General features: G+C 59.4%; 3 protein-coding genes across 3 annotated transcripts; 2 read left to right on the top strand and 1 right to left on the bottom strand.

Annotated features, from left to right (window-relative positions):
- The first annotated feature begins 113 nt into the window (after nt 1-113).
- Nucleotides 114-7910, top strand: DDA1 (DET1 and DDB1 associated 1). The gene is made up of 5 exons (XM_052642955.1): nt 114-230; nt 5056-5136; nt 5360-5411; nt 6174-6235; nt 7209-7910. Exons 1-5 carry the CDS (start codon nt 228-230, stop codon nt 7317-7319), a joined length of 309 nt encoding a protein of 102 aa, XP_052498915.1. The 5' UTR covers nt 114-227; the 3' UTR covers nt 7320-7910.
- Nucleotides 7911-9899: 1989 nt separating this feature from the next.
- Nucleotides 9900-20594, bottom strand: ANO8 (anoctamin 8). Its single transcript, XM_052642954.1, has 19 exons — nt 20408-20594; nt 19530-19640; nt 19293-19425; nt 18972-19110; nt 18795-18891; nt 18045-18161; nt 17831-17958; nt 17570-17731; nt 16940-17092; nt 16709-16835; nt 16530-16585; nt 16191-16265; nt 15860-15991; nt 14644-15462; nt 14035-14226; nt 13794-13925; nt 13600-13710; nt 11330-11999; nt 9900-10497 (listed from the first exon to the last, which is right to left on the bottom strand). The coding sequence occupies exons 1-19, from the start codon at nt 20511-20513 to the stop codon at nt 10115-10117; spliced, it is 3843 nt and encodes a 1280-aa protein (XP_052498914.1). The 5' UTR covers nt 20514-20594; the 3' UTR covers nt 9900-10114.
- A 3682-nt stretch (nt 20595-24276) lies between these two features.
- Nucleotides 24277-27507, top strand: GTPBP3 (GTP binding protein 3, mitochondrial). Its single transcript, XM_052643619.1, has 9 exons — nt 24277-24354; nt 24657-24910; nt 25021-25107; nt 25196-25398; nt 25565-25637; nt 25726-25869; nt 26057-26222; nt 26448-26726; nt 26903-27507. Exons 1-9 carry the CDS (start codon nt 24302-24304, stop codon nt 27123-27125), a joined length of 1482 nt encoding a protein of 493 aa, XP_052499579.1. The 5' UTR covers nt 24277-24301; the 3' UTR covers nt 27126-27507.

Raw genomic sequence — 27507 nt, 5'->3', positions numbered from 1 at the left:
ACCAATGGGCGCGTGGTTTAGCCGGATCTGGCCAATGGTGGGGCGCAAAGACCGCGTAACTTGGGGGCGGAGCCAGAAGGCAGACCAATGATGGAAGGGCAGTCGCACCATCAGTTTAGGCTGCGCAGTGGCTGGAAGTTACTGTGCGGCGGCGGCTAAGAAGGCGGCTGTGGTGGCGGTGGCGGCGGCTGAGGCGGTGGCTGAGGCGGTGACGGAGGAAACAGAAGATGGTGAGAGTGGCCGGCAGGGCCGTATTCCCCCTCCGCTCGACAAAATGGCGCCACGGGCCCACCCACTTCCAGTAATCGCTGAGGCCCCTCACCGCCCTACCCGGCCCCCTCGGGCCCGGCCCCGCCCCTCCATCTGACCTGTGACCTTCGATCCCCCCCGGACCGTGCTCTGAGCTTCCTGCTTACCCCACCCTGGCTCCATCTTCGACCCCTGACCTTTTTTAGGCTTCCAGGCCCTGACAACTCATTCATTTCCGGGTCGCGGGTCCCCCCGGAAATCGCCTGGTGGATGGGGATGGGGTCCCCCAGACCCCCGAACTCAGGCCTAGTACTCCGCGCCCCGGGCCTGGGCCTTTTCAGTTCGGGAGGGTTTGGGAGGCCGGCCTGAGCGTCGAGGAGGGGAGGGGGCTTGACATAGTGACATGCGGGGCTTTGTCGTCGAAGGAAGTGCGACATCGCGAATTGCCCTGGTCTCTCAGAGCCCTAACCCCACCCCCGACATTCCGGCCCCGACCAGCTGGAAGAGGGAGCAACTTTATCTCTCTAATCACCAGGCCCTTTCCCTGCTAAATGGAGGTAGCAATAGTCCAGACCTCATCGGGTTGTGATAATTTAGGGAACTGACGTCTTAAAGGGCTTGGGACAGTAAACGCTCAGCAGATAAGCTGGGTGACTCGGGGATGGTGACTTTCTCTCCCAACTGTCTCCTCATCTTGAAGTGGGGATGATGCCAGCATGTTGTTGGGAGGTTAAAATCCCCCCTTGGGCCACTCAGTCATCCTGGGGTTTGTGTCTGGTGGTTCTGTGGGGTTCAGTTTTTTCACCTGTGAAGTGGGACTCAGCCTTAGAGTTGGGCTGAAGTCCTCTCCATTCCCCCCACTATTTGGCATCCCCAGGGCTGACAGAGGTGATGGAAGCTTTTGTCAGGGCAAATCAAACAGCACTGTCCCTGGACTCAGAGTCCCAGCCCACAAGGTGTAGTCCTTAGAATGTCGTGGGGGATGGGCAAAAAAAGACTTCTTGTCAGAAAGAGTATGGGAAAGTGGTAAGTTGGTTCCTAGCAGGTGGGTCCCCAGGCCTGGGCATTATCTTCGATTGCTCGCTGCAACCTTATTGCCTGCGTTCAGTCCCTAAAGAAGGTTCTGTTGGCTCAGCCTCCAGAACGAATTCTGAATCTGTCCACGGCTCCCCACCCTGGTCCAGGCACTGCCACCTCCCGCCTGAACACCTGCTCCAGCCTCCTACCTGGTCTCCTTGCCTCCAGCCTGCCCCATTGAGTCTGTAATGCACCAAGGACCAGAGGGCGCTTTTAAAGATACCAATCAGATAATACCACCATCTCGCTCACACAACATTCTGGGAGCTTCCTGTTGTCACCCCAGTGAAACCCACCTCCCCCCTCAGCCTCCAAAGTCCCCCCTGCCTACCTCTGTGGCCTCATCTGTACCCACTTCTCTCCTCTCCCCTTGAGCTCCAGCCACTGTGGCCTTGTTTTCACATCGTCACCTTCCAAGTCCCTGCCACTCCAGGGGCTTTGCACCTCTTACTCCTTCTGCCTGGAATGCTCATCCTCCCAGGAATATCATCTGCCTGAGGGCCCCTTTCTGACTGCAGGAGACCCCCATGTCTCTCTTTTTTCTGCACACCATTTATTTTCCTCATCTTGCTTTGGTTGGGTCGCTGGCAGGCTGCCCGCACAGGGACTGGCGTACAGATACTCAGTGAGTGTTTGCTGAAGCAGTGGAAAGCTTCTGGGCCCAGCTGTAGCTGGGATTTGTCTTGCTGAGGTGAGGATTTCTCCCTGTGTCTGAGGCTTCATTTTCCTGCTCAGCTAACAGGAAGTACAGGCCATCCCCTGTCTGCATTAATTTACTCAGCACAGACGCATTGCTGCCAATAATGCTCAGTTGATGCTACCACCTCAGGACTGCTCTGGGTAAAGCTATTTCTCCATGTTGTCTTACTGGAGCTCAGAACAACCCTGGTTCACAGCAGGAACAGCCAGGCTGGGAGTTCACCCGCTTCAGGTCACACAGCCAGGGAGAGGCCCGTCCAGCATTCAGTGCAGGCCTGGGGCTCCGGAGCCTCTCACCACTCTGCCACCCGGTCCTGTGTGAGCCCTGTGAGGGGCCCAGGGTTGAGCCAACCCTGCCCTCTGCCTCAGGGAGGGGATAGTCCATGAAGGAGCTGGGTGTGTAAACAGATGGCCTTGTTGGGGTGGGCGTGATCATGGCTCCCGAGGTGTGGGGAGAGGTAAGGGGGAGAGGGGGTTTGAGCTGGCTGGAGAGGTTGGTGGGTGTTCCCCCGTGGAAAACGGAGGGGCATTGCTAGAGGGTGACTGAGGCTGGGGAGGGGTGTGGCAGTAGGCTGGCATGGGCCCAGCCCCACCGGGGCTGTGGAGGGGGACCCCGTCCCATCCTTTCAGGTCTCAGGCCTGCATCACTGTGTCTGGGCCGTCCCCCATCCCCGCTGTCATGAGCCTCACGTGGCACCTCGTGGTGCCCTGTCCTTGTGGCCGCTCGGCTTTCACCACACGCTCTTTGATCCGCACCCGTGTCCCCGTGCACTGGCTGTTCCCGGGGACCGGGGGTAGGACCGCTGTGGCTCCCTGCAGTGCCCTCGTGCCTGGCGTGGGGCCCACCACATGGCTGGGTCCCGAGAAAAGCCTGCCAGGTGTATGAAGCAGATCCCATGGTCTGGAACTGAGCTGAGGCAGGTGTCCTGGGAAAGGGGAGGCAGGTGTGAGGGGCTCTGCGCTGACTGCTGGGCAGTAGGTCACTCAGATATGAGGGCCGCCTTCTGGGTGGGAGCAGGAGGCTCATCCCCCTGCCATCTTGCGTAGGCCCAGCAGGGGGAGAGATTGGTCTCACGAGGTGAAACCTCTGTTCCTGCCTGCCCCAGAGCAGGATGGGGGAATCCCCCGAATGGCGGCTTCCCTGAGGGCACAACCCACAGGGGTCAGGCACGGCAGTGGAGCACCCAAGGGAAGGTTCACATGGCCTGCGGGCTCTGAGCCTCAGCTTTTAGGCAGGGAAGAGGGGGGGCACTGGCGTCACGGGAGCAGGAGCTCTACCTCCAAGACTGGGCAAACCTGGATTCAGCCAGCTTCTTGTTTCCCTTTGGGGCTGGGGGACCTCTGACGCGTGTCACGTGAGCTTTCTGCCTCAGTTTCCTCGACTGTATGAGGGGGTGCCTCCAGCGTGAGGGGCCCTGGTCCTCCCCCTCTGTGCCCCTCCAGGCCTGAAGGCAGTATTGCTTTCCTGCTCTGCTGGACGTCAGTTGCTGCCCCAGGCTCTCAGCTGTCATTCCTCCTCAAGGCTCTTGTGCCTCGGTTTTCTGAGGCGGACACGCCTTTGTTCCTCACATCTTGCGCCCAGAGACCTGACCCCCGCCCAGAGTCAGGGTCTTCCTCTTCCAGAGCACCCAGCTGGTGCCAGCATGCCAGGGAAAAAGGACTTCCCGCGAGTCAGGGCCGTGGATGAATGCGGTTGCTGGCTCCCTAGCACCTGGCAGACCTAAAGCTTCTGGCACCTGCGCCCCTGCCCCAGGCAGTGAGGTGTGAGGGGGCAGGGGTGGCCAACCTGCTCCCTTTAGAATTCTGCCCACCCTCCCCACCAGGCGTTCTCCCCTCACAAAGCAGCCTTTGGATGTTGGGACCTCAGGAGCAGCTCCCGAACTGACCCTCGTCCCCACAGTGTTTGACGAAGAGCTCAACCATGTTTAAAAAGCTAGCACTGACAGACTGGAGCTTAGGTTTCTGAGTTTTCACAAGACTTGGAAGCTTGCTTGACCCTGGGCTCTGTCCGGGTCCTGCGTGCAGGCAGCCCCTGAGTCCCAGCTGCCCTTTCCCCTTCACCCAGGCTCCTCCCCCAGCTCCGTGCATTGTCATGGGGTGTCTTAGGGCGGATGAGTCTCTCTCCATCTCAGGACTCTATTAGAGATGCCTAAATGGAGATGAGACCAGGAGTTTTATCTTCAACAAGCGCAGAAGGCAGGTCTGCAGTCGGATGGCCTGGGACCAGTTCCCCACCCCGCTGCTCACTCCTGACTTGACATACGTATCTGTTCCTTTTTGAGCCTCAATTTCCCCGCACCTCTTGGGCTTCCCTGATAGCTCAGTTGGTAAAGAATCCGCCTGCAATGCAGAAGACCCTGGTTCGATTCCTGGGTCGGGAAGATCTGCTGGAGAAGGGATAGGCTACCCACTCCAGTACTCTGGGGCTTCCCTTATGGATCAGATGGTAAAGAATCCACCTGCAATGCGAGAGACCTGGGTTTGACCCCTGAGTTCGGAAGATTCCCTAGAGAAGGGAAAGGCTACCCACTCCAGTATTCTGGCCTGGAGAATTCTGTGGACTGTATAGTCCATGGGGTCACAAAGTGACGGGGCTAGGGTGAGGACTGGGCATTCCTAGTAGCTCAGATGGTGAAGAATCTGCCTGCAATGCGAGAGACCTGGGTTCAACCCCTGGGCCAGTGATCCCCTGGAGAAGAGAATGGCTACCCACTCCAGTATTCTTGTCTGGACAATTCCATGGACAGAGGAGCCTGGTAGGCTGCAGTCCATGGGGTCACAAAAGAGTCAGCCGCGACTGAGTAGCTAACACTTTCACTTTCCTGGGAGAATGTGCCCTAACCCCGGGGTTGTTTGCTCCTAAGAGTAGACACATCAGGTGGCCAGCCCAAGGGCGAGTTCTAGAAAACGTGATCAATGGGACAGAAAGAAGGAAGCGGAAGCTGTCTGGTAGCCCGCCCTGCCGCGGGTGCTCTGGGGGCGGCCCAGCCTGCCACCCGGTTTCTCACTCACCATCTTCCTGTCTTCCAGGCAGATTTTCTGAAAGGACTGCCTGTCTACAACAAAAGCAATTTTAGTAGATTTCATGCCGACTCTGTGTGCAAAGCCTCGGTGAGTACGTAGGCCGTAAGCTGCCTCGAGGGAAAAGGTCGGGGTGATGTGCAGCCCAAGGGTCAGAGTCTTGTCTGGAACAGAGGTCGAGCTTCAAGCCCAGCCCCCTCGAAATCCTTGCATGTCTTTTAATCCACCTGGGAGTGAGGGTGCCAAGTTGAGGTGTGTGGGGACTGCAGACCCGCCCACTCTCCTAACTCATGCCTTCCCACCCCTCTTGCAGAATCGACGTCCCTCAGTCTACCTGCCCACTAGGGAGTACCCGTCTGAACAGAGTAAGTGGCTACTGTCCTGTGCCATCCCGGCTGGCGAGGGGAAAGGCCCTGGAGTGGTACAAGAGGGGACCTGTGGGAAGCTGGGCCACTCCCAGCCCTTGGGAGCAGCCGGAAGCCTGCCTTGCCCTGGGACCCTCCTGATCTCCCCACTGGCATCTACAGTCTGCGCTCGTCAAGTCAGATGGGCCCCGCTGGCTCCACGACACAGATCTTGAGACTTGTACCGTGGGGTGGGGGACCCATCCCAGCCTGGGGTGGGCAGCCTGGGGAGGGAGTGTCTGGAAGAGGGACCTGCAGGGAGAGGCCTGGAGCCCGCAGAACAGGGGATCTCACGGTTACTTATCGTGGTCCTGGTGTGTTCTTTTAACTGTGAAAAAGAACCCCGGACCTTTCTCGGCTCGCTCTGCGGTCACTGGGGCTTGGTCACGTGGATCTGTGCTCCTGGTCTGTCTGGGCAAATAGGAGCTGGCAGGCTGGGGCTCGTTCCCTGCCTGAGGGTGGAATCCGAGCTCCGCTTCGGACTCGGCCTCCACCTGGGAAGCCGGGACCCCGTTGTGGCAGCCGGCTCGGGCTGCTGGTAGTGGCAGTGCTCAGGTCGGGGGGGTGTTTGGCTTCTAGAAATCTGCTCCTGGCTTGGGTGTGTGACTTGAGTCCCAGAGAGGCCACCCAGAGCAGTGACAGCCCAGAGGCCATGTAAGGGAAGGCAGTGCCAGCCGGGGTGGCCAGCTCCTTCCTACAGCTTTGTCTGTCTTTCCTCCTCAGTCATCGTGACAGAGAAAACAAACATTCTTTTGCGCTACCTACATCAGCAATGGGACAAAAAGGTAAGGCGCGTGGGGGTTGGGTGCTGGGCCTCCGGGAGGAGCACAGTGCCCAGCAGGGGCTGTGAGCTGGGGGAGAACACAGGTGGCTGGGAGAGTGAGTGCTGGGTGGGGCCGTGAGGGCTAAGTAGGAGTTTGCCAGATGATCCAGGAGAGGGAAGAATGTTCTGGAGGAGAGAGGGGCTGTGCCGAGGCCCTGGGGCTCTGGTGCTCCGGGACAGGCAGGGGCTTGGTAAGCTGTGCCGAGAGGCCTGGCTCCCCAGAGGGTGTGGGGAGCACGGCCCCGGTGGCAGGTGGATGTGGGTGCTATTACTTAATCTTCATTCAATGATGAAATGCTCACATGATTAAGAAATTCAGGCTCCACTGGGGTGTGTAGCTGAGGTGAAAAGTCATCTTCCCCACAAAGGGCCATCTTTCGGACAGGATTTTTTTTGCTTTCTTGAAAATCTGCCTGTGTAGTTTTGCCACATGGTCAGGTGGTCTTATTTCCTCTAATGCTGACCACTGGACAGTGGCCTGCCCTGGGCCAGGTTGAAGGGGACCCCATGATGCAGTGACTGCTCGGAACACCCCAGCCCGCGGGCTCCACAAGCCTTGCTCCCCACCAGTGAGGGAAGAGCTTTTCCCAAGTCAGCACACTTTCCTTTTCTGTGGCAATTCGGGGGCCTCCCCAGGAGGCTCTTGAGTGCCCTTCACCCTCCGGCACAGTGGGTGGCTTCTGAGAAATGGGCCACATGGTGGGGGTCACTGAGACGTCGTGGTGACTCCGTGACACGCCTGTCACAGGCTGGGGTCCCCAGTGGCTCGGCAGGGCAGGTTCAGGGGACAGAAGGGTCTGCCTGGCCAGGGGCCTTGGATCAGCCCAGGCCCAGCTCGGGGAGGCACTGGAGCCCCGGAGCTGCAGAGGCAGCCTCAGACTTTAGGCGCTCCCCCTCAGGGAAGCTCACGGCCACTCTGCTCCCCTGCCCCCCAGAATGCCGCCAAGAAGAGAGACCAGGAACAAGTGGAGCTAGAGGGCGAGAGCTCGGCGCCGCCCCGCAAGGTCGCGCGGACCGACAGCCCGGACATGCACGAGGACACTTAAGACTCGCGCCCCCCTCAGGCGCCTCCCGTCTTGTCTGCTCCTCGCCCACCTGCCTTGTGTAAGCGCCCCCCACCCCTCCCCTCCGCCGGCCCGCCCATACCCCTTCCACACCACTTCCAACCTCATAGGAGCCAATGTATTTATTTTCCTTGAGTTTTTATTTATGCTGTAAAACGCACCAAGCGATGGTTACAGGGGACGCCAGGCCCAGCAGTGTGATGTTGGTAGACGCTTTAAAACAGAGACAAAAACGTCGTTACTCACCTCCCCCCATCCTGCTCCCCTTCCTCCTCCCGCCCCCCAGTTCTCCTCTGGAAAACTGGAGCGTGTCTACGAGGGTCTAGAGCCGGGACCCCGCTGTGGCCGGCCGGCAAGGGTGGGGGCCCTTCTCCCAGCGCCCACCTCCCGGTCCGGTCCTTAAAGACTTTGCCTTGTCTCGAGTTCCACCGGGACCTATTCTGTGCCCAGACCTTGCTCTGAGCTCGAGTAAGGGGGAGAAGTCAGCCCTTCTGGATCTTTCTCTTAAGTCATTTTATCATGGACTAGTGCGTGCTCCGTGTCCACCCCAATAAAAGGATCTTTCCTACCCGACCTTGCGTCTTTGCTCGGCGTGCTTCAGCGCCAGAGGACAGAGCCCCTGAGAGTCGTCCCATCGTCACCAGAGGAGCCAAGAGGGGCCTCCAGACACTGGGGCCCCAGAACCAGCTGGATCCTCTGATGGGCCTGCTTGGCCATCTTGGTCAGAGTCAAGACCTGCCTGGACCCTCCCCTCGGCCTCACCCGCATCAAGGTGTCCCCAAGGACCAGGACACCCCCTAACCCTGCCGGAGGAACGGTCCATGCTGCCAAGGATGGAGCTGTGGTGGGCCTCATGCCCAGAACATCAGCGAGCAGGGCGACATGCCCACCCGCCATCACGGAGACAGGTGGCCTGGCCTCCCTTCCTGGCTCAGGAGGCGGCGTGTGGAGCGCCAAGGAAAGCCCAACCCCAGTGCCCTCAGCAGCAGGTTCCTTGGCCAGTCCCAGCCACCAGCTGGGCTGGGATTGGGGCTGACCCCAGGGAGGTAGGGGGCATTCAGGCTCCAGGCAGAAGGTTCAAGGCCCTGAGCACCAGGGCCCAGGGCCAGGGGAATGCCACTTCTTCCCTCCCCTACCTTGAATGGGAGCCAGAGTGTTGGAGCCGGATTCCTAGGGTGTTGGGGGTGGTGAGGGGTGGGGCTGTGGAGCGAGGGAGACAACAGGCTGCAGGGGGTGCCCGTTCCAGGGTATCACCATGGAGATGCCAGCCTGAGTCAGACTGCTTGGGCCTGGGCCACCAGGGGTCTGCTGGGTGGAAGGTTCCAGGCTCAGCTGCCCAACGGTGAGGCCCAGCTCTGGGCGCCTCTGCAGCAGTGGCCATAAAGCTGGTGCTTAGGAAAGGCAGGTTTGACTGTGGTCATGCCAGGAAGGGCCAAGTCCCTGGAGGCTCTCAGACCAGCTCAGAATCGCTAGTCCCAGGGGTTGGCCTGGCCCTGGGGAGGCGCGTGGTGTCACCAGCTGTTGGTGACTGAGTAGATGGCAGGAATTCAGCTTCCAAGGCCACGGGGCCCAGGCAGGTCTTGTCCTTCAGCCTGTCCTTACCCAGGCTCACCCACACCTCCCTGGCCCCAGGGGGCTGGATGCCATCTCCTGCCGGCCCTGTCCATGGTGTGGGTGGGGTCCCATGACCTCTCCATGGTCTCCTCAGCTTAGGCCCCTCAGCTAGCCTCCACCCACTCCTGCCTTTGGGGCCCTCCTTACTCTGCTCCCCGAAAACACCACACTGCCTTCCCACACCTTGTGCCTTCGCACAGGCTGCTCTCGTGCCTCTAGCAAACCCTGATGTCTTTTCTGGGGCAGGGCCTTTCTGACTCTGCACCTCTGGATGTGGACCCCCTGAGGCTGAGAGAGGCCACGCCCATCCCTGATCACTCAGTGAAGAGTCCTGGCCACTGTGACAGCGGTCTGATAGCGGTCACACAGCGGGGCCGTGCCAGCCCTTCCCCGATGCTGCCTGAACACATCGTCCCCATAACGTCGAGACTCAGGCACCAGGTGCCTTCAGACACCCATGCCCCAAGTGCCCCCTGTAGCCCTTGACTTCTCAGATGTCAGCCTGGGAGGCAGGTCTGCCAGAAAGGGTGGCCTTGCACGACCGAGGCTGGCTCAGGACCCACACCTGCTACCTGACCTGCTGATTCCTGTCAGCACTTTTTGAGATTTCTTCCTTGGTCTAGGAGGCTGAAGATGGGGCCTGAGGCTCTGCAGCTCCTCCCAGGGGGCCTCCTAGGCCTGGATTTCTGGAGTTTTCCATACGTTTGGCCTGGAGACCCAGTTCTTAGGCATTCCCCAAGGGTCTCAGGACAGAAGGGGAACCCACTCTGGGCCTGCCAGTCCCCCAAAGAGCTGGCCCCGACCTTGTCATTGGGCCTCGGAAGTCCCCTTTCAGCAGCTCCGCCTTTGGGCACTGTTGAAATATACTTTTTATTGCATTTCTGCCGTTTTACAAAAATATGACAAAATAAATTAAAAACAAATAAATAATCACCTATTCTGTGTGTTTTCTGTTGTTTTTTGGGGGGGTTTCCTTTCGTTTTCCCCCATCCTGGTCGAAAGGAAAACGGCAGATAGAGGGGCCCCAGGCCCCTGGCCCTGCCCCAGGAGGGGCAGCCAATACTGGGGTACATCGGGCCGGCCCAAGTGTCTCCTGGGTGGCGGTCGCCGCCCCGTCTGTGACTGATATTGCATATGAAAACAGGAAGGCAGGGCGGGCGGAGCTAATGCCAGCCGCTGGGCCAGCACACGGCCTGAGGACTGGGACTGGAGCTGGGGCTGGGCGAGGGCGCCGGGGGCTGGGGGCGCTCGAAGGTGGGAGGCGGCGGCGGCGGCGGCGGGAGGCTGTAGAAGCTGGCGTCCCCCGGCAGGGGCTGGGGGGCAGGCGGGGGCCCGGCGAGAGCGCAGGGCGGGCAGTCGGTGGCAGCAGGGGCCTGCCGCGGGGCGGCGCCCTCGCCCCCGCAGCCCCACGGCCCGTCCCACTGCCAGCAGCCCGCTGGGGGCGTCGGGGGCCGAGGCAGCGGTGTCGGCGGCGGTGGCGGCGGCGCAGGGCTCCGGCTGCGGCGGGTGCGGAGGGCCGGGGCGCCCACGGGGGCCAGCGCTGTCCCTGCGGAGGCGAGAGGGGCCGTTCCGGGGAGATGCCGTCCCCGCCGCTGGGAACCCTGCCCGCGCTCCCTCTGGGCTTTCAGGCACATGGAGGGCCTTATTGCTTCTGATCAGTGACAAGGGGTGGGCTTCTTCGGGTGCATCCCCGGCCTCTGGGCACTGGGCCCCTCCCCTTCACGGAGAGGGAAGTCTGAGGAAGTCCCGCTGACTTCTGACCTAAGTCCCTGGTGCTACAGCTGCCGCCCCTTGGGCTCCCTGGGATGGGTCTCTGGACCCCGGGCATGAATGAGGTGGGGCGGGGCGGTGCAGTGAGGCCTGTGACTCTGCTCCGCGGCCACAGGGCTGCAGCCCTGAACTCCCCTAGTGGGCAGCCTGAGCCCCACCTCCAAGGAAGGCCTCCAGGGACAGCTTGGGCTGCAGGACGCGGGCTTGCATAGAGGCCTGGGGGTTCCGGTCCCCCAGAGTGAGCTGGGTGTGGGGTCTCATTGGGGCAGGAAAGGCTAGGCCAGGTGGTGAAGGGGCCTCCCTCATCTCTCCTGGCACCAGAACACGGCAGGCGGGCACCCTGGGAAGGGCAATTGGGGACAAGGGACTTTGGCATCCCTCCCCCAGGGGTGAGGAGGGTCAGGCACAGGGCTCCAGGCTCTCAAGGACCCGGAAAGACTGAGAAGGCTTTGATCAACAGGCTCCATGTACCACAGACCCAGGTCCCCAACTGGTACCAGGAGACGGAGCCTCCCGTCTGCTTCAGCCCCTCTGCCCACGTCTGGACACCCCACCCCTACCCCCAAAGCCCGGCCCAGAGTCCCCACCCCCGAGTTAAAGCTTGTGACCTGAGCTTTCCTCTTCGGGCCGGGGTGTGTCCGGCTCCTCAGCTGCAGCCTCGTCCGCCAGCCCACTCCGCTGGGCTCGGCAACCGCCACCGCCGAGGGTCCCGTCCTGCCGGGCCTGCCCGCCCGCCCCGTTGGACCCGGCCTCCGCCCGGGCCCCGCCGAAGGGGAAAAGCTTGCCGGCGTGGAAGGCCTTGGGTGGAGAGTGGCTACGCTCTGGGTCCCGCCGGGTCTCAGGTGACTTGAGGAATTTGAAGCTAAGGAAGGCTGGCAGGCGGGTGTCGCTGCCAGTGGGCGACTGGGCAGGGGTTGACCGGGTGGTGAGGTTGGCCCCCGTGGCGGCTGGCGAGGAGGATGAGGTCCCGGACGACAGGAACTTGCCCTGCAGCGGGATGATCTGCTTCAGCTTCATGACGTTGTTAGGTGCCAGCAGGGACCCCGGGCGCTTGGGTCGCTCTGGCCCGTGGCCACCTGCCCCACTGCCCTTGGCCTTGGCCGAGGTTTTCTCCGGGGCAGCAGGGTCCAACCCAGAGCCCTCAGCCCGAGCCTCCTCTCGGCCACTGGCGTCCCGCTCCCTCCGGGCATGGTGCTCCGCGTGGCGCTGTCGCTCCTCCTCCTCCCGCCTACGCCGCTGCTGCTGCTGGTAGCGGTGCTGGGCCTGGCGCTCATGTCTCTGAGGGCAGAATGGAGCCATTATGGGCACTGGGAGGAGTGAGTGTGTGAGCAGGTGCCCACCCAGGCCCAGGCCCACGCGGGGCTCTCCTGCAGAAGTGGGGAGAGATCCACACACTTCTTGGGTTCCAGCTGCATCCCTGGACCCACTCCAGGGCTCTCTGAGTACTGAGAAGAGAGCAAACATTTACTGGCCACCAATTCTGTCCCCGGTCGCATGCCAGACGCTGTCTTAGAAATTGGGAGAGTTAAATACTGGGCCTCAGTGGTTTCCTGCTTTCTGGAGAACGGGGGAGAGACAGAGCTGTGACTGCCCAGTGGCCAGTAGCCACACATGGCAATGTTAATTAAAAAAAAAAAATTATTATTTTTGGGCCCCACCACGTGACTTGGAGGTGTCTCAGTTCCCAGACCAGAGACTGAACCTGGGCCGTGGCAGTGAAAGCAGTGGATCCTAACCGCTAGACCAGCAGGGTCTCCCATGGTTTTGTCACTTTAAATAACTGAAATAAGGGGATTCCCTGGCAGTCCGGTGGTTAGGGTTCTGCGCTCTCAGCGCGGAGGGCCTGGCTTTGATGCCTGGTTGGGGAACTAAGATCCCATAAGCCACGAAGCACAGCCAATATATAAACAAACAACCAGATAACTGAAGTAAAAGCTTGGTTTCTCAGTAGCACCAGGTCCCATTGCAAGCGCTCATTGGCCGTCTGTAGTAACGGGCTACATGGGCAACCCAGAATAGAACATTTCCATCACTATTTTTGGGGCTTCCCAGGTGGCGCAGCAGTAAACAATCTGCCTGTCAATGCAGGAGACTTCTCATAAGAGATTTAGGTTCAATCCCTGGGTTGGGAAGATACCCTGGAGAAGGGAATGGCTACCCACTCTAGTATTCTTGCCTGGAGAATTCCATGAACAGACGAGCTTTGCGGGCCCCAGTCCATGGGGTCACATGGACACTGAGCAACTGAGCACACACACGTCATCATGGAGGGCTCCACTGGTTGGTGGCAATGAGCTCCCTGGTCTGCTCTGCAGCTTTCTGGGGAACGTGCCACAGGCTGGGCTTCTAGGAAGCATCAGCTGTGTCCCTGACCCCACACAGGACAATGCCCAGCAAGCTGGCAGATGACAGTTTATTAGTGCTGGCCTGGTGCAGGATGCCACCAGGACCCCAGATGGCAGATGACAGTTCATAAGTGCTGGCCTGGTGCGGGATGCCACCAGGACCCCAGAAGGGACCAGGTCCTTTTGAAATGCTAATTATTACCCTAGGCTTCCCTAGTGACTCAGATGGTGAAGAATCTGCCTGCAATGTAGGAGACCTGGGTTTGATCCCTGGGTAGGGAAGATCCCCTGGAGGAGAGCATGGCAACCCATTCCAGTATTCTTGCCTGGAGAATCCCATGGCCAGAGGAGCCTGGTGGGCTACAGTCCATGGGGTCACCAAGAGTCGGATATGACTAAGCAACGAACGCTAACACAATCTGCGCATCTACCCTCTAAGGATGTGACTGCCCAGCCAGGTGAGGCAGAGAGGCGAGGGGGGAGAAGCCCCTCGGAGCAGAGATGTAAAGCATACCGGGCCCTGGCCCACATACCTTGAAGGCCTCCCGGCGCTGGTACTCCAGCTTGGCCATCTCCTCAGCCACCCAGCCTGGGATGTCAGGGATGGCCACATGGATGAGGTACTTGAGGAGCAGAGCGAAGTGCTGAGGCGACAGAGGAGGAGGCTGCAGGCATGGGGACACCCCAACACCACCACCTGGGTCCCTCACCCGGACACCGGTCCCACCTCGAGCACCACCACGGACACGATGGCTGCCTCGGGACTGAGCCAGGGGAAGAGGCGCTGCAGCTGCCCACACTGGCCAATTAGATAGCAATTGACCACGATTGCCAGGACGCCCATGACCTCCATCACCTTCTGCGGGAGAAGGGGGAACAAGAGGGGCTCAGATGGGGTCCCACCAGCCTCCCCAGCACCCGCTCCACCTCTGGGCATCCTGGCTCAGAGCCCTTGGCCCTTCCCCCACCTGCCACTGGCCAATGCTTTCCACGCGCTGCCCAAAGGGCCGCTGCAGCCCCGTGCACAGCTTGAGGGCGTCACTGCGGATCTCGATGAGGTTGTTGATGAGGGCGCAGAGGGCAGCCAGGGGGAAGGCAGATGAGAAAAGCACGACATAGCCAAACTGCACGAACATCTCCTGGTAGTCCTGGAACGTGTCCTGTGGGCAGGCACCCAGGGGGTGGGCCTAGGCTCTCCCCCAACTCAGGACACCTCCTCCCTCAGCCCACCTTCCTCTCATCAAGCCCGCCTCCCTCAGATTATCCTGCATGGACCCAAGCTCAGCAAGGTTAGCAAGTTTCTGATCACATAAGGGTGAGTCGTAGCCATGGGATTCTCTAGGCAAGAAGACTGGAGTGGGCAGCCATTCCCTTTGCCAGGGGATCTTCCCAATCCAGGGACTGAACCCCAGTCTCCTGCATCGCAGGCAGACTCTACCATCTGTGCCACCAGGGAGGCCCTGATCACATAAAGGGGCCCGTCATTCCTTCCTGTCGCTCCCACCCCACCTCCATCCTCAGACTGTGTGCCCAGCCCTGCCGATGGCCCTGCCTCCACCCTCAGGGGCCCTCCTCACCTCGTATTTCTTCATGCAGCTCTCGAGCTCCGCCTGGGTGAGCTGAGATGAGTGTTCCTCCTCGGGTGGGTCGATCCAAGATGACCGGTTCTGCCGCCGCTGCTTCCGGGCTGAGTCGCCTGAGCCCGGCTCTGGATCCGGGCCCCCATCCGGCCCCTGGTCTCGGCCCTCACCTCCAGCCCGGCGGAGCAGGACAGCTGGGGGAGGCTCCCGTTCGGGGCTGCTGGGAGCCCCCTCAGCCTCATCGTCCTCCTCGGCCAGTGTGAACACGCCCGGTTCCAGCCCCTTCTCCACCATGGTGGGGCTCCCCTCCTCCAGGAGGGCCTCCTGGCTTGGGCCCGGCCGACGCCGCCCAGCCCCCCGCTCGGCAAAGCTGACCTTCTTCAGTCGGAGCCCGCAGTCCAGGAGGCCGGCCTCCTCGCCTTCCTCGTCCTCATCCTCCTCCTCTTCGTCGTCCTCCTCCTCCTCTTCGTCCTCCTCCTCTCTGTCCCCCCGGGGCCCGTTCCCCACCTCTCCCCCTTCCCCTGCAGGCCGCCGCTCCACCGCGGCCTCCTCTTCCTCCTCAGGTGCCCCGCAGCCCCCACTGAGACACCTGCGACCCCCTCCACTGCTGCTGCCACCGCCGCCCTCTTCAGCCGGGGGTTCAAGGTGGCGGCGTGCGGGGCGCTGGAGGCTCAGGAGGCCAAGCAGGGCACGGGCCAGCTCCCAGGCCGCCCGCAGGCCAAGCTCTCCTCGGCCCAGCCGCCGATACAGGTGGGGCTGCAGAACCTCTCGAACGTTCTGGAGGAACTGGCGGGTGATCAGCAGTGTGGCCAGCATCTGGGGGTAGGAAGGGGGCGGAGGGCAGCCTCGTGGGGGGCGGGCGGGGCCCTGGGCACTGGGACAGGCTGTGGGTGCCCACCCACCGAAAGCACACATCCAGCCACAGCCTGAGCCCAGTCTGGATGTCCCCGGGCACAGAGGCAACCCCAAACCACAGCTGGGCGGGCCACAGCGCTTCTAGCTGATCACGTGGGCAGGCCATGGCCTCCCATCATGCTGCACCTCCCGGAGCTCAGCTGGTGCCCAGGGCCTCCAGGGGCTCTCGACACCTGCACGCAGTCAGTGGAGCCCCATCCCTTCAGAGCATGCACCCTCGGCTAGGCGTGAGTGCCCCGGCACAGCCACACTGCCCACCCTGGCAAGGCCCCACGGGCTCGCCGCCACCTGCCCGTACTTTGGCCCGGGCCTCAAGAAGGAGGCCCTGGAGGGAGAGGAGGAGCAGGCGGAACCGCAGGGCCACGAGCGGGACCAGCACCGCCCAAAGCTGCCGCTCGAGGCTCTGGGACAGGGACAGGACGATCAGGAGCTGTGGAGGGACCGACGGACAGGTAGACAGACAGATGGGGGGGGCATGACAGGCAGAGGGAGGACACACAGACGAATGGACAGAGAGGAGAGAAGGATGGAGGAGGAAGGGAGGGGCTGGAGAGCCCATGGACCCCTTGGGCCGGTCTGGCCCCCACAGCCAGCTGCCTCGGGGGCACTGCTTTGGGCCAGAGCCTCACCTCTTTCAGGCGCTCCATGTCCTTGAGGTAGAAGCCGATGTAGAAAAGGCTCAGGTAGGAGTTGACGAACTGGAACTGTGCAAAGCGGGCAGGGGGTGGTCACCCCGCCATGTCTGCCCCGAGGAACCCCCATGTGTCCCCTGGAGAACCCCTGCCTGGGGACTGCCCCAGTGGTCCAGTAGCTAGGACTTCATGCTCCCAACGCAGGGGGCCTGAGTTCAATCCCTGGTCAGGGAACTAGATCACATGTGCCACAACTAAGACCCGGTGCAGCCAAATAAATAAATATTAAAAAAAAATAATAAAAGAAGCCCTGCCGACTTGCTGGCCACCACTCACCAGAACGACCTTGATGATGAGGTGCTTCTCATAGGCACTCTCCAGCCGATAGTTCTCTGGGGGCCAAGGAGACGAGTGAGAGTGTAGCCCAGACCGTCATGAGCAGCAGGGACCCCAGAAGGCAGTGGGGCCCTTCCTCCTGGGGGCTGGGCAGTGAGACCTCCCTTCACAGGGCATACCCATGTCGTTGAGCCAGACAGCCAGCTTCTTATAGCCCTCGGCACTTGCGCTGACCAGCAGGGCCAGCATGACTTTCGGCAGGAAGCGGGCAAGACGGGGCAGCCCCTTCACGCTCAGCACCAGCTCCTGCAGCGACAAAGGGGTTCAGAGGTTACCCCGGTCGCTGGTCTTGGCTCAGGGCACACCTGAACAGGTTGGGCCCAAGGCCAGGGCAAGGGACTGAAGGTCACCTGGAGCTGGAAGCAGCCGAGCATGAGCAGGAACACACAGGCTAGGCAGGTGAGGCACAAGGGAAGACTGACAAGCATCTGGAAGAGCAGCCGCTTCCAGGGCGGGTAGTAGAACTCCTCGGCCTGAGTCACAGGGCTGATGCGCCGCACGCCCTGGCAGAGGATGGGGGCGCAGCCCAACACAAGATCAGAGGGGCTGCCTCTGTCCCACCTTCTTCCCAACCCTTTGAACTCCATGTCTGTGATGCTTTATTTTCATGGTTTGTTGTAGTTCAGTTGCTAAGCCTTGTCTGACTTTGTGACCCCATGGATTGTGGCATGCCAGGCTTCTCAGTCCTTCACCATCTCCTGGAGTTTGCTCAAACTCATGTCCATCGAGTAGGTGATGCCATCCAGCCATCTCATCCTTGCTATCCGGGTGTGTCCACTTAAAGCACCCTCCCTAGTCTCTCAAATCCAACTTTCCACACCTCTCCCTTTGGGCATGCAGATCCTCTCACTTGGGAAACCTTCTCAGAAGTTGCAGCCCTACCTCACCTCCCACTTTGTTCTTGTAATGCACTTGCTCAGTATGTTTTCTCTTTTTTACCCCATTCTTGAAGTCCCTGAACTCAGACTGCCCCGACTGACCCTGAACTGGGGTCGTGGCTCCTCCACAGCCTCCCCGGGTGAGTCCAGTGTTCCCCACTTGTAGGCCAGCTCAGCCCCCCTCCGTTTCCACTCCTCCAAGAACAGCGTTGACCAGACCACGTTGAAGAGGGCAAAGACCACGCAGGATACATCCCGGCTTGTCTGGGGGTGACAGAGGAGGGCTGCAATGTTGGCTGGCCCAGTCCAGGGAGGAAGCTGTCTGAGGTGTTCCACCCCCCCGTCCCAGTCCACACCCGGCACCTGATCAGCCTCTGTGAATGTGTACAGGACTGAGCCGAAGACCGCCGGGTACACCATTGCCGATGTGTAGAAACCCAGCCAGGCAAAGTACATGGCAATCTTCACACCAAAGTAGTCGCAGATGTCATCTGCCAGGGACGAGGGGGGGGCGGTCCCAGTCAGCCCTGCCTGCCTCCTGGGACCCCACCACCCCCCACTCCAGCCAGGACCACACCTAGAGGCTGGTTTTCACACACAGCCTGCACCCATGACTTCATGAGACGGTTCAGGATGCGCTGCTCGTGGACTGGGAACACCTGCTGGATGATCCCGCGGGCCGCCAGTTCAGGGACTGTTGGGGGACAAGAAAGGGTGACCCCACCCGTCTGCCTGTGCTGGGCCTAGCCAGTCCCCCTCGGCTGAAACCCAAGTTATAACTTTTTGCCTCCTCCTAAACTAGCAAATGCTCTTCCCAGGAGAAGCGTTCTGGGTGAAAGGAACATTATTCCTCAAAATTTGGGAGGTGCAGGGGCAGGTGGAGAAGGGTGCTCGAAACCTGGGAGGTGCGATCCCAGTGGGGAAACAGAGCTACTTGGTTTCAGCTCATTCCTCCAAACGTCTGAAGAATGGTGCATAGCTGGCATTAGAAGGTGAACTTGCAGCGGCTGGTTTCCTGGGGGATACTGAGGCCCAGAGCTCACCACACAATATGTGGAGTGCTGTCCATGGTCCTGCCCCAACCTTCTCTCAGACCCAGAAAAGGGTTTCTCCTGGACCTGCCTCCAAGGAGACAAGCCCCACCCCTTGCTAAGGCCACACCCTTCATCTCATTGGTTGATCTCCAGGCCCCGCCCAATTCTTCGGGAGACTCTGATTGGTTTTATCTAGGCCCCGCCTTCCTAACCCTCCTACATTGACAGCAGTCCTCTAAGAGCCCCAGCTAACTCCCCACATACGATTGGAAGTTTGGGACCACCTCACTCACTGATTGGCTGGTCCTCCAGAAAGCGCACATTGTGTAGTGCCTCGCCCTGCTTGGCACGAAGGTTCTGCAGCCAGAAGCGGATGATGCTCTGGCGCTCCTGCAGGGGACAGGGCGTGAGCACAGGGAGCAGCCGCCCACGGGCTAGGAATGTGCGCTGGGGGCCAGAGCCGACCGCACCTGGGAGGTGAAGAAGCGCAGCTCACTCTCCACATTCTCGTAGATGAAGTCCTCCTCGCAGGAGAAGCCGCGGGTGCCCCCGCCAAACTCGGCCTTCACTGCTTTGCGCAGACCCAGCTCGTCGGCCCCTCTGAGTAGGCTGCGGGAAGGGCAGGGGAGGTGGGATCACGGGGAGACCCTGGCTCACCATCCTGGAACTAGGGATGGTGTACCTGGTGGACGTCTGGGACAAATGCAGGGTGGCTGGACCTCGCAGTTGGCGCTTGGAAGGGCGGGGAGCTGAGTAGCAGGGTCAGCGAGAGGCCAGGGACAGGGACTCGCCTCTCATATGTGGCGGTGACGAAGAAGGCGTAGGCGCGTGTGTGGCGGTGGTGGCGGACTTGCACGATGAGCTCGGGGATGCCCACGCGGATGTGGTTCAGCAGCCATAGCAGCGTGTGGTCATCGGTCGTATCTGCCAAGGGGCACAGGGACCAATGGCTCTTGCCAGGAGTGACAGGGGAGCCCAGTTCGGGGGAATTCAGTGTAGGCCCTGGGCAGGTGAGCACAGACAGGTACCTGGGAAGGTCATCAACACGTCACAGTTTTCCGTGGGCACCGTCTTCATCCATGCTTTGTGGGACACCAGATACCGACCCACCTGCAGGAGCCGCTTCCCAAAAAGCTTATCTGGGGAGCAGGCAGCGCAGGCTGGGGTCGGGTCATTCTCAGATGGCCTAGCCTCCAGTCTTAGTCCCTCCAACCCTTGCCTCTGATCACACATTCGCCAGGGCTCCTTGGCACTCAGCTTGGCATTCAAGGCCCTATGAGCTCTGGCTTTGGCTTGTTTCCTTCCTTCCACGTCCTTGTACCAGCCAGGCCCTTCTCCAGGAATGCCCTTCCCCCAGGTCCTCCCTTACAAATCTTACTCATTCTTGAGGCCCAGCTCCGCCTCCGAAACCACAATCGATGGGGCGCTCACTAACAGCTCTGAGCGCCTCACTACATTATGTCAGCGTCTCCTCATAGCTGGGTGCGGCTCTTACCCCCATTTCACAGGCGAGGAAACTGAGGCCCAGAGCATTTAAGTCACGCGCCCAAGGTCACAGAGTCCAGCAGGTATTTGAACACAGGACTGTATGATTCTGTATCCTCTGTGGAGAGGCGCTCTTAAGCGCATCACTGCTCAGCAGCGATCGAGTAGCCCAAGGGGTGACTGGGCTCAGTCCCGCACCGGGGCTCTAGGAGGGGCGTGTCCATATCTCTGCGCTGGGACCCCACACCCGCTGCACCTTTCCAGCCACGCTCGCCCGGCCGCGGCCGCAGTGCCGGGAAAAGCCGGTGCCTCGACTGGACTCCAGGCCCGGGACGGCTGACTCCAATATCCCTCCCCGTAGACCTGCCGCGAACACCCCAGGCACCTGCAACCCTGTCAGATCCAGGCGCTGCACACGTACCCAGAACTCCGGACGCCGGGGCTGCAGGCTCGCCCTCCGGCGGGGGCCTCTTGCCACGCTCGCCCTCCAGGGATGTGCCCCCAGCGCCGGAGGTGGCTTCCGCCATTGTGAGGGCAGGTCAGGTCAGGGGCTGCGGGCGGCCCAGGCGCCGGGGGGCCGCGGTCTCATGGGGCCGGTGCAGCCACCGAGCGCGCCTGAGGAGGAGACAAAGGCCGCGCCCGCCCGCGCCGGCCGCCGTCCCCGCGTGCCCGAGCGCTGCTTCTCGTCCCCGCCCGCGCAGAACCTCGATTCTCCTTCTCGGCCCCGCGCGCGTCGTTCTCTGGTTCTCGACTCCGCCCGTGATGTTTTCCGAGTTTCGTTCTCGCCCGCCCACCTCGCTCTCTGGTGTTCGTCCCCGCCCGCGCCGAATGTTCATTCTCCTCCCTGTCCCCGCCCGACTCGGTGCCCGGTCTCGACACCGCCCGCCCTGGGCCTGGATTCTCTGCCTTAAAGCGTTAGTTTCCCCGTCGGTTTGGAATCTGAGGTGGTCTCGCGGGTAGGTGGTGTGGGTGGGGTTGGGGGAAGCGGGTGGTGAGCCTGGTCGCAGGAGATTGCCGGTAGCAGTAGCTCCAAACCACCACAGGGAGAATGAGAACAAGTGTAGCATGCCTTAGTACAGGCTGGGTGTGTAACGCCATCCTTGTTACCTAGGACACTCTTCAAGCCCTCTTTGTCCAGTGAACTGCTGCACCCTTCAGGATGTAATGTCCTCAGAGAGGACCCGATAGAGTTACCAAATTTCAGCTCAGTTCAGTTCAGTCTCTGAGTCGTGCCGACTCTGCGACCCCACGGACTTGCAGCACGCCTGGCCTCTCTGTCCATCACCAACTCCCAGAGTTTACTCAAACTCGTGTCCATTGAGTCGGTGATGCCATCCAACCATCTCATCCTCTGTCACCCCCTTCTCCTCCCACCTTCAATCTTTCCCAGCATCAGTATCTTTTCCAATGTGTCAGCTCTTCGAATCAGGTGGCCAAAGTATCGGAGTTTCAGCTTCAACGAATATTCAGGACTGATTTCCTTTAGGATGGACTGACTGGTTGAATCTCCTTGCAGTCCAAGGGACTCTCAAGAGTCTTCTCCAACACCACAGTTCAGAAGCATCAATTCTTTGGCGCTCACCTTTCTTTATAGTCCAACTCTCACATCCATACATGACTACTGGAAAAACCATAGCCTTGACTAAATGGACCTTTGTTGGCAAAGTAGGATCTCTGCTTTTTAATATGCTGTCCAGGTAGGTCATAACTTTCCTTCCAAGGAGTAAGCGTCTTTTAATTTCATGGCTGCAGTTACCATCTGCAGTGATTTTGGAGCCCAAAAAAATAGTCTGACACTGTTTCCACTGTTTCTCCATCTATTTGCCATGAATTGATGGGACTGGATGCCATGATCTTCGTTTTCTGAATGTTGAGCTTTAAGCCAACTTTTTCACTCTCCTCTTTCACTTTCATCAAGAGGCTTTTTAGTTCCTCTTCACTTTCTGCCATAAGGGTGGTGTCATTTGCATATCTGAGGTTATTGATATTTCTCCCGGCAGTCTTGATTCCAGCTTGTGCTTCTTCCAGCCCAGCGTTTCTCATGATGTACTTTGCATATAAGTTAAATAAGCAGGGTGACAATATACAGCCTTTGACGTACTCCTTTTCCTATTTGGAACCAGTCTGTTGTTCCATGTCCAGTTCTAACTGTTGCTTCCTGACCTGCATACAAGTTTCTCAAGAGGCAGGTTAAGTGGTCTGGTATTCCCATCTCTTTCAGAATTTTCCACAGTTTATTGTGATCCACACAGTCAAAGGCTTTGGCATAGTCAATAAAGCAGAAATAAATGTTTTTCTGGAACTCTCTTGCTTTTTCAATGATCCAGCGGATGTTGGCAATTTGATCTCTGGTTCCTCTGCGTTTTCCAAATTTAGCAAATAAAAATACAGTTCTCCTAGTTAAATGTGAATTTCAGATAAATGAATAAATTTTTAGTATATCCCAAATATTCCATGCTTTCCTGGTCGCTCAGTCAGTAAAGACTCTGCCTGCAGTGCAGGAGACCCAGGTTCAATCCCTGCGTCTTGAAGATCTCCTGGAGAAGGGCTTGGCAACGCACTCCAGTATTCTTGCCTGGAGAATCCCCATGGACAGAGGAGTCTGGAGGGCTACAGTTCATGGAGTTGCAAAGAGTCGGACATGACTGAGCGGCAAACACACATACACACACATACAAATGTTGCATCGGTCCTAATTATACTGACAGGATAATCCTTGTTCATCTGAAATTTACATTTAACTGGGGGCCCTGTATTTTCTCTGTTGTCCGACCCCCTGATCATCCTCTGTAGCTTCTTCCATTAGACTGATAGACCAGTGAGGGCAGGGGCCCAGACTGATTCTTCGTGGTTACACCGTAGGCATTTGAGGTATACTTTTGACAGATGGAACAACTTGGAGACAGCAAACGTCATCATTCACTCCTCTTCTACAATGAAAAAAAGGGTTTTTTTTTTTTACTTTTTATTTTGTAATGGGGTAATAATCAGTTAACAATGTTGTGACAGTTTCAGGTGAACAGCCAAGGGACTCAGCCAAACATATACATGTATCCGTTCTCCCCCAAACTCCCCTCCCATCCAGGGTGCCACACAACATTAAGCAGAGTTCCATGTACTATAGAGTAGGTCCTAGGTGGTTATCCATATTAAATACAGAAATGAGAACATGTCCATCCCGAACTCCCTAACTGACAAATGAAAAAACTGAACAGAGCGAGGCGTGGAGCTAATCATTAGAACTGTAACCTGTTCCAGTCTTCCCTAAGTATAGTCGCGCCACCCGCCCGCTCTGTCCAAGAACCAGAGAATTCGCCGCGTGGCAGTACCCCCGGAGACCCCGCCTATCCAGTGCCTGGAATTCCACCATCAGCGCTTTATTTCGCCGGCCGGCGCTGTCCCGGGTTAACCTGAAAATAATCTCCCCTTTCTGGCTTTCGGGGAGTCAGAGACAGACGGGACACACAACTCTGCACGAGGAGACCGGGGCCAGAGTAGCCCAGAGAGGAGAGAGGACTGTGTTGGGGATCCTAGGGAGGCTTCATAGCGGAGGGGACCTTGGAGCACTGAGGCTCTTTGTCAAGGCAAGGGTATCTGAGGCAGAGGGACGGCGGGAGAGAAAGCTGGGGAGCGGCGAGAAACTGTAGACTTCCGAGAAAAGAAGTCTTCCCAGAAATTTGGAATAGATTTCCCCAGGGCCAGGGCGTTGGTTCCCCGGAACTCATCCCTCCCGGCCACCGAGATGCTCTTGAAAGTGAAAGGCAGTCGTGTCCGACTCTTTGCGACCCCGTGAACTGCAGCCCACCAAGCTCCTCTATCCTTGGGATTCTCCAGGCAAGAATACTGGAGTGGATTGCCACTTCCTTCTCCAGGGGGTCTTCCCGACCCAGGGATCGAACCTGGGTCTCCTGCATTTCAGGTAGATTCTTTACTGTCTGAGTTATCAGGGAAGCCCCCGAGATGCTCTTGCTTCGACTCAAACCCTCGCCTTCCTTTAATTTCCATTGCCCTGTGCTACTCATTTCCGGTGTCTAGGAACCTGGCCCCTCTAGGATCCTAAAAATTCTGTCTAATGTTGCTGGAGGAACACTATTTCACTGCACCGAAGCGTGCGAGCCCTCGGCTTCTTTCCCTGTCATTAGCCAGTAGAAGCGAAGATCTTCAGTGGATGGGCAGTACGTCTTCTAAGGGGCCCAATGATAATCGAGAATTGTTGAGCACTTTACCAGTCACGTCGCGGAGTGGGCGGGACCTCCTGCAAGGACTTGCAGACTCCCGCGGCAGGGTGGGCAGGCGGATAGCTCATTGTGAATCCATGTGGCGGGGGCTGTGGACCCTGGTATCCCGGGCTGCACGTGGGCCTCACAGGTGGGGTGAGCTGGGGAAGGGCTGTGACAGCGTAGGGCGTTGCTCGGGCCCCAAACCCTCTCCCTGGGATCTGGGGGCCCGGTTCCCTGCGGCAGGAGCACTTTTCTTCTCCATCCAAGCCCCACCCCCTGCCGCAGAGCCCACCGCAATCCAGTCTTCTGGCCTCTGAACTGCCGATCAGTCCCTCCCCTAGCCACAAAACTTCCACTTGGGGGCTCACGCGACCATCGAGCCATCTATCCACCTGCCATGCCACTCTGGCGTCAGAGCCTCTCAGATGCACTAACTCTCCTCCTCTCCAGTCCCAGACTGTGCACGCGCCAGGCCAGTGGTTACCCGGCCCCCGGTTCCGGAGCCACTATCTTCGCTCTGAGCTCTGGCCAAGGCCGCTGCGGCATCGCGGTGATCCGAACCAGCGGCCCTGCCAGCGGCCACGCCCTCCGGAGCCTCACGGCGCCGCGGGACTTACCGCCGGCTCGCAAAGCCTGCCTGCGCCTGCTCAGCGACCCCCGCTCTGGGGAGCCTTTGGACCGCGCGCTGGTGCTTTGGTTTCCAGGTGCGGGACTTAAGATCCGCAACCTCAAGTAACTCCTGTGACCCAACTTCCTCTTTCCAGGCGGTCGGCCAGGCCGTATCCTGCTGACACCCATCTCTTCAACACACTAGGTCCCCAAAGTTTTACCGGTGAGGATTGCGCGGAGTTCCACGTACATGGAGGGCCGGCCGTGGTGAGTGGTGTCCTGCAGGCCCTGGGTAAGTCTGCAGCCTTGGATTTGAAGAATTGCTACGCCGGTGACCTGGGCAGGGGCCAGGGGCCTCAGGATCTTGAACCTTCCCGCAGGCAGTGTGCCAGGGCTGAGGCCAGCGGAAGCAGGCGAGTTCACCAGGAGGGCGTTCGCCCACGGGAAGCTGAGCCTGACGGAGGTGGAGGGGCTGGCAGACCTGATCCACGCAGAAACCGAGGCGCAGCGGCGACAGGCCCTGAGGCAGCTCGATGGGGAGCTGGGTGACCTCTGCCGCGGCTGGGCCGAGACCCTCACTAAAGCAAGTACACTCATACCTTGCCGCAGAGACACTTCCTAACCTTTTCCTGTGTTAGAGTTTCCTGTCTATGAGCCTCCAATCTGATCCCTTAAGGTTAGGCTGGACCCGGGCACCCACTAGGGGTGAGTTTCTGTATGATCACACTACCCACCTCTCCCTCCCTCAGGCTCTGGCCCATGTAGAGGCCTATATCGATTTTAGTGAGGATGACAACCTGGAGGAAGGCGTCCTGGATCAAGGTGGGTCCCCCTGGGGGTGGGAGGTGGAGACATCTGGCATCCAGCCCCCCCAGGTCCTCTTACTCTCTCTCCTTTCCTCCATCCACAGCTGATAGTGAGGTGCGGAAGCTGGAGGTGGCGCTTGGTGTACATCTTCGAGATGCCAGGCGCGGGCAGAGGCTCCGCTCAGGGGCGCACGTAGTGGTTGCGGGACCTCCCAACGCCGGCAAAAGCAGCCTGGTGAACCTGCTCAGTGCGTGGGCAGGGGTCAGGGCTCAGGGCAGGGGGCAGGGCTGGGAGCTAAGGTACTGAGCTTTCCGGGGTAGGCAAGGGGCCTGGGAGGTTGAAAACTGTCCATCCTGTCCCTGGGATGGAGCCTAAGGGAGGGACCTTCTCATCTCCACCCCGCCCACTTCCTCTGAGCCCACCCCCATCCCCAGGCCGGAAGCCTGTGTCCATCGTGTCCCCGGAGCCGGGGACCACCCGAGATGTTCTGGAGACCCCCGTGGACCTGGCCGGGTTCCCGGCGCTGCTGAGCGACACTGCAGGGTTGCGGGAAGGCGTGGGGCCTGTGGAGCAGGAGGGAGTGCGGCGTGCCCAAAAAAGGTGGGCAGGAGGGAAGTGGGAGGGGGAAACGAGGGCCCTTTGCTGTTTCTACCAGTTGCATTTATCTTTCCTTAGTCCTTAATGAGGAAAGATTACTAAGCCCCATTTGGTGGGGCCTCAGTTCTTTGGGGAGGGCAGCTTTTAGGTTTGGCCTTTACCCCGTCCCTGCCAAATGCTTTTCATTGCGCAGCTCTGGGGTCCATGCTCCATTTTCCCGCCTCCCAGGCTGGAGCAGGCTGACCTCATTCTGGCCGTGTTGGATGCTTCTGACCTGGCCTCTCCAGCCAGCTGCAACTTCCTGGACACCGTTGTCATCCCGGCAGGAGCCGGGAACCCCAATGGGAGCCACCAGCGCCTTCTGCTTGTGCTGAATAAATCGGACCTGCTGCCCGCTGGGTGCTCAGACCCCCATCCTGACCTCCCCTCCCACCTGTTGCTGTCTTGCCTGACGGGTGAGGGGCTGGACGGCCTCCTAGAAGCACTGAAGAAGGAGCTGGCTGAACTGTGAGCCCCCTTGCCCACTGGGCAACCTTGCTCTGTCCAAGTTTGGGGGCTAAGCCGCTGGCTTTGGGCACAGCTGGCCCTGCCAGCTCACTTTCTGTATCTACAAACGGGGTATGATCGTTCCTCTTCCCCCTACTTTGAATGCCAAGAGACACCTTATCCTTTGTCCCTTTCAGGTGTGGGGACCCGTCCACAGGCCCACTTCTGACACGATCGAGGCACCAACACCACCTCCAGGGCTGCCTGGATGCCCTTGGTCAGTACAGGCAAGCAAAAGACTTAGCCCTGGCAGCCGAGGCACTTCGGGTAGCCCGAGGGCATCTGAGTCATCTCACTGGTGGAGGGGGCACCGAGGAAATTCTGGATATCATCTTCCGGGACTTCTGCGTGGGCAAGTGAGGGGGCATCTGAAGCTCAGACCCAGGCTGGAGGAGCACCCAGAAGCCTTGGGGTGTCTGGGAACAGCTAAGGCCAAGTCGGGGAACTTGACCGAAAACCATGAAGCCTCTGTTGCTGGTAGTGACTGAGTGGCAGCCGGCCAGATTTCGGGGGTTTGGCCCTGAGTGGGGCTGAAGGGAGGTCATTTTGGGCACATGATGCTGGGGGAGGTGGAGGATCAAGACGGAGGTTGAAAGGTCTCAGACGTTTTTTGTTTTATAGTTTTTAATTTATTTTGCAAATTCCAAAGAAAGGTAAGAAATGGGTGATCCAGAAATATTTGAACACCCTCTCCTTGGTTGTTGTATCCTTCCAGAACTTTCTGTGCAAATTTGCATACTTG

This window comes from Budorcas taxicolor, chromosome 7, assembly GCF_023091745.1.
Source record: "Budorcas taxicolor isolate Tak-1 chromosome 7, Takin1.1, whole genome shotgun sequence".
Taxonomy (NCBI): domain Eukaryota; kingdom Metazoa; phylum Chordata; class Mammalia; order Artiodactyla; family Bovidae; genus Budorcas; species Budorcas taxicolor.
The sequence above is the reverse complement of the archived record's forward strand: the minus strand, read 5'-3'. Positions and strand labels throughout refer to the sequence as shown.